Here is a 6,000-nt window from a genome sequence, read left to right as displayed (position 1 = left end):
TACTACTACTTGCCTTTGTAAAAGCACTGTGATTTTGTATTATTCTATCACTAATAGCCTGTTTCCTTTCTCTGAGTTACAACTTGTGTTTTTCTTTAAACAACATCTCAATGTTCTTCATTATGTTCTATCTTCAACTTACTGGAGTCTCAGGCAGGTATATCTGCTTGATAAAAAATACTACCCCTACTCTTACCACTCCTATCTGAATTATTTCCTCAAAATAAAGTAAGAAACTCCATTCTCATAATTCTAGGCAACAATATAATTCATATCCATTTTGTATTTACTGTTTGCATTAAAACGTCAAGTTCCCAGCAGTGTCTCATTTGCTGTCCTTTCCTTTTAAAACAACTGCTCCCTCCTCCACACTCCCATTGTTCTTCACTTGTACCTCTGTTACAGAAACTAAACAATTCTGTTGCGTGTTCATACAGAAGTACGTGCCACATCAGAGGTTATTTGAGGCCAGAATCTCAATTAGCCTCTTTTCTGTTCATCTTTGTATGAATACCTAATGATGCAATGCTTACACTTAAAAAATGTTTGTGGTATTGTGTTAAATTCATTAATGCTAAAAAGTTTTGACTATTAAGAAAAAGTATTGGGAGGAGGATTTCCTAACACTCTTATTCTAAACAGTTTATATCTATAACTATTTTTTGTATAGAGCAGAAACAGGCTTTGTAATGAATTTAATGCTAGCTCAGCAACTTGACATTCTATTAATTCAAAGGCACAATTTTTTTTGCATTTTTAACTGAAATGTGTAATATTTTTTTGCATTATCCCTGAAATGTGTAAGATTCTTACAACTCAAAGGAATGTTACACTTTAATTAGAAGTGTTTTAAAATTCTTAGCTATACATAAAATAATGATGTGTCTTAAGACTGATCATATATATTAGCTATATACTTCTGCATTAGATGTTCAATCTCACTGAACTTTCTAAATTAATCTCACCACGCGAATCTTCCTAACTAAACTTACCAAAATGGGAGGTATAATGCCCACCTCATAAGGATTAAATATATTCATGCCTATTACATGCCTAATAAAGTTCCTGCCCTATGGTAACAGCAATTAAAGTTTTAAAGTTAAATCTATCTATCTATTTTGTTACCATCATTAATAACAATTATCATTAACTTCCTTGATAGGAAACAGAGTAGAAAAGAAAACACATGAAATTTTAAGTGATAATTCTGAAACTCCACTTCTGTCTTCTGTTCTCTATTTCCAGTATACTGAAATTAATTTCTACAGTGTGGATTTATAAGTTGCCAGAACGCATTTTGATTACATAAAAAATTACAAAGGTCCTGAAAAGACTGATCTTCCTGGTAATAAATAATTGAAGAAATATCACTATACTTTAGAGAAAGGAAATAAAGTGCCTGATAAAAACTAAACAGACAAGAAAATACTCTATTAAGACCAACAAAACAACACACACAAAAACATCAATTTATAGAACATAGACAGCAATAACTCTGAAGACCACAAGATGGGGTTATAAACCTTTTGAGGCTGTTGCTGTTCCAGGAGCTGTTGTCTGAGATGTTCAAGGTTTTGCTGTTGTAGTTGTTCTGCTATCTGATGAAAAATGGAATTGTTCACCGATTCTGAAACATGAGAACTAAAAGAAAAAACATGGAAATATATTTTTTAATTAACTAAAGATAATATGAAAATAACTGAGTGTTCAAAGAAAAATATGCCAATTCATATAAAACATACTGTCCTACAATGTTTGATTTTGAAATATTAACACCAAAAATGCAGTTGTTCAGAACATTAATACATTAAAGGAGAAATATATTCTTCAATAGTATTTCAGCAGACGAATAACATATTAGAGATGCTCTGCTGAAGATGTGAGATTATTGCTTTGTGCTATTAAATACATATAAAATTAGTGCTTTTCATTGGAGCATTTTAAGAAAATCTCAACAAAAACCCTTACAAAAATTTTAAAGTATTTAAACATTATCACTTTAACTCCTTCTCTAACAATTAGATAGTAAGGAGAATGGTCTATCAATCAGTACGTGTGAAATCTACAACTATAACTGACCATAAACTTCATAAAACTAATATGCTTCCTTGAGAAAAGCATACGTGTTATTAGGGTATGTTAACAGAAACAGTGTTTAGATAAGAGGAAGTAATAACTATACTCTGGGAAATTCACACCTGGAAAACACCTGGAATTCTGGGTGCCACAAGGTAAGACATGAAGGGCCAGCCCGTGGCTCACTTTAAACTTCATAAAACTAATATGCTTCCTTGAGAAAAGCATACGTGTTATTAGGGTATGTTAAGAGAAACAGTGTTTAGATAAGAGGAAGTAATAACTATACTCTGGGAAATTCACACCTGGAAAACACCTGTAATTCTGGGTGCCACAACGTAAGACATGAAGGGCCAGCCCGTGGCTCACTTGAGAGTCTGTGGTGCTGATAACACCAAGGTCACGGGTTCGGATCCCTATATAGGCATGGCCGGTAAGCTCACTTGGGAGAGCGTGGTGCTGACAACACCAACTCAAGAGTTAAGATCCCCTTACCAGTCATCTTTTTTTAAAATAAGAAAAAAGGTAAGACATGAACAAAAAAGAGGGCACCCCAAAAGGGGCAAGCAGGATGGTGGGGAATCTTCAAATGGTTGGAAAAAAGTGTACTTCATCTGGAACAAATAAACCTAAGGGGAATAATGATACCTATCTTGAAATACTGAAAGGCTATGTGTCAAAAGATAATGGAGTACATTTGTTTCCTTATTTCAGAAAGCAAAACTTGGGTCAGTGTGTGGAAAATAAAGGAAACAGGATTCAGCCCAACAAAAGAACATACAATATAATTACTTAACTTCTCGTCATGGAGGGCATTAATACTCTGGATAAATAACCCTATTAGGACAGTTAAAGGAGATTCTCACATTGTTTAGGACACTGACCTACATGATCTGAAATGCTCCTTCCAACTTTACAATTCATAATTTAAACTAGTAGTCCGTAATTTTGTGAAGAAAAATCACCTTACCCAAAGGATATATTTGTATTTTATATATTCTATAATTATATATTTTTTTATATTACCCCAATAAATAAAACTAATAATTTGTTTGAAACAAGTCTCAGAGGCTTTCACCATTCATCTTCCCTCCTCCACTCACCCAACTGTTACCCATCCCTTTCCAACATCCTCTCCCTACTGGAGAGAACCTAGCGCTCTGCAGAATTGTTTAGAAGAAAAAATCACTGATTTAAATAAAAACACACAATGCATTTCTTTAAAAAACAAAATCACTATGATCTCAATCCTTACTTCTGAGTAGTTCGATGTGCTCTCAGAATTCGGTATACTTTCTAGAAGTGGCCTTTGGCATTAGAAGCAAACTTCTTTCCTAGTATTACAAATATTCTTACAATTGAGTTAAATAACTTAAAGCTTCATAGAGATATAGATACTATCACAATGAGATTTACCAATATTTACCAACTTTCCAACAGGAAACTTTGATATATCCCAACTATTTACAAGGATTTGAGAAAGTCAAAATAATATAAGGAGGCAACAAGACAGCAACTCCATCACCTTTCTGTAATGTAGACCTCAACAGCCTGAAATAATAACCCCAACTTATTCAAAGTAGTGCAGATGGCAACATTCCACCCAATATTTACAAAAAAAACCCCTATGGTTATAAAGAAAAACATAAATTCTTACAGTTGAGAAGTTGGAATTTCCTTTTTGGGTTCTTCAGTATGTTCAGAATCTTCCCCAAAATCAAACCTATCCATCAGCTTCTGGGGGGAAGGGAGGCAGAAAGGGAGAAATTAAAAAGAGCTTAACACAAATATAAATTACAAATGCTATTTTAAATGCTAATTATCCCCACTAATTTAGCTCTATCATTTATTATGTAAATGTTTCATATAGTTTTATCCTATACTATTATAGAGTAAAGCTTTTTTATTTGAGTGGATCTTTTTCTTTAAAGCACTTTCCTTAAAGGACATATATTACCTTATGTAACAGAACAAATTATGATATAGGAAGGATAAACACTATTTCTCTAATTTTACAAACGACTAAATAACTAAAAATATTAAGTGGTTTGCCAATGGTAACAAACTTGATAAAACATCTAGGACTATAATCAGTGGAGTTACTCCTATTACAGTTCTTATCTTAGAATGCTCTACTACCTTCCAAATGATCCACTTAAAGGCGATTTATATAGTGTAGCTATTTAGAGTTCAACTCAGACTTGTAAGCTACTGGCCAAAAACTTCCAAGTAATAATCCAATAAATCGATATTTATTTTCTTATGAAAATAATAGTAGCAGAAATTAAAAAATATGAATACCACTTCTGAATATTACAATATTCCCATAACTAACAAGCCTACTTAAGACATACAATAAATTACACAAGAAAGATTTTCAATTTAAAAAATGCTGTTCTGTAGTTAGGCCTCAATTTATATTACAGTACAGTAACAACTTGTAGTTTTCCTTTGAACTTTCACATATTGGACAATTTTAATGTTAGTAGGTTAAAATTATAGAACATAGAACAACACAATTAATAAAACTGTAGCATCCATAAAATAACTTAGAAAGTTCAGAAAATAATCACTTGCCTCAATGAAGAATTATTTTACTGACCAATTGTCTTTAGTCAAAAGAAAATATTTTAATGTTTCGAGAGGAATTTTAAGATGACGATTTCTTCAGAAGTTTAAACCTTTTGTAAAATTTAGAATGTCTTACACAATACAGTGAATATTAAAAGTTTATTACCAAATGTAATTTACAGAATTAGAATCTGCACAATAGTACATAAAATTTAATCCTTCATATAGAACCAATCTGACATTTTAATGTCTACCTTGTTAAAGGAGACTCCTTGTTCTAAGGGAGTAAGAGTGTTGGCTGCTGCAGCTGCAGCTGTGAGCTGTGCCGTAAGAGCCTGCAACTGAACAACAAGACCAGCATCCAGGGCCTGTAGAATGGAGGGCTGGGGCTTCTGCTGTTGTATCTGTAATGTCTGTATTAACTGCTGAAGCTGGAGGGGAAAAAATTATAAAACAGGTGTTGGGTTTTATCCACACAATGTCAATCTATGCCTTTTAGCCAGTAAAATCAATAGTTCTACATAGTCTTTGAAGACCAAGAAAAAAATACATACTAACTCAATACAACAGCCAATTTTTCAAAAAGATTTTTCTTGGGGCTGGCCAGTTAGCTCAGTTGGTTAGAGCATAGCCTTAGAACATTAAGGTCCAGGTTTAGATCTTTGTACCAGACAGCCGCCAAAGGAAAAAAAAAGATTTTTGAGTGTTCCATGTACAAGGACAACACAGTCCTTAATAAGTGTGCTTTGCCTCTGGAAAGTCAGAGGACTTTTAAGAAAACAAAGTGGTCGCACCATGACCAGATAAAGAACTCATCACAAGCTGACTGATTTTTTTCACCAAGCTCCTCATCCCTTCTTCAATTAACTCCCAAAACTCCATAAAGAGACAGGCACTGACAACAGCAGCAGCTTTTGCTATCGTTCAGATTTACCACCTGAGAACACACTTCCTGAAAGCAGGAGTGATTAAGAAAATTATTCCCTGGAGCAGGGTCTGAGACTAAGGAAATGAGTTATTAATGATGAACAGTGTGAACTAGAGTTGAAAACACAACCCCTGTTCCTATTATGTACCCATCCCTATTAAAAAAAAAAAAAAAACCTGACACATAAGTTAAGATCTTTAAGAGATTTAACAGATAAGAAAACCCTACATACATCCCGGAAGTAAATGATAATTAATCAAGTTCTAAACCTGAGTTAAATTTCAAAATTATCAGTTTAGAATAGAAAAATAAAAGTAGTAAAGCTATTGATACCCAAGATATCTGTACTCTTTACGTAAGTTCAACTTATAGTAGAAGGCACAAACACCATACAAAATGACAGTAAATAAAATAATTTATATCTA

The 6,000-nt window shown here is 33.1% G+C and overlaps 1 protein-coding gene across 2 annotated transcripts in view; it reads right to left on the bottom strand.

Moving 5' to 3' along the window:
- The window catches only part of LOC103606262 (protein SCAF8), a 56,356-nt gene that overhangs the window by 23,285 nt on the left and 27,071 nt on the right, over positions 1-6,000 (bottom strand). Inside the window, exons 6-8 of one of the 2 annotated variants that reach the window (XM_008590872.1) lie at positions 4,902-5,078; positions 3,734-3,813; positions 1,524-1,641 (exon numbers count right to left, since the gene is read on the bottom strand). In XM_008590872.1, the coding sequence (XP_008589094.1) occupies positions 1,524-1,641; positions 3,734-3,813; positions 4,902-5,078 (375 nt within the window). The remainder of the gene's footprint in view (positions 1-1,523; positions 1,642-3,733; positions 3,814-4,901; positions 5,079-6,000) is intronic. The other variant, XM_008590873.1, reaches the window with a different exon arrangement.

The sequence above is a fragment of the Galeopterus variegatus genome, unplaced genomic scaffold (assembly GCF_000696425.1).
Source record: "Galeopterus variegatus unplaced genomic scaffold, G_variegatus-3.0.2 Scaffold6415, whole genome shotgun sequence".
In the NCBI taxonomy this organism is placed as follows: Eukaryota; Metazoa; Chordata; class Mammalia; order Dermoptera; family Cynocephalidae; genus Galeopterus; species Galeopterus variegatus.
This window is presented reverse-complemented; position numbering and strand designations above follow the sequence as displayed.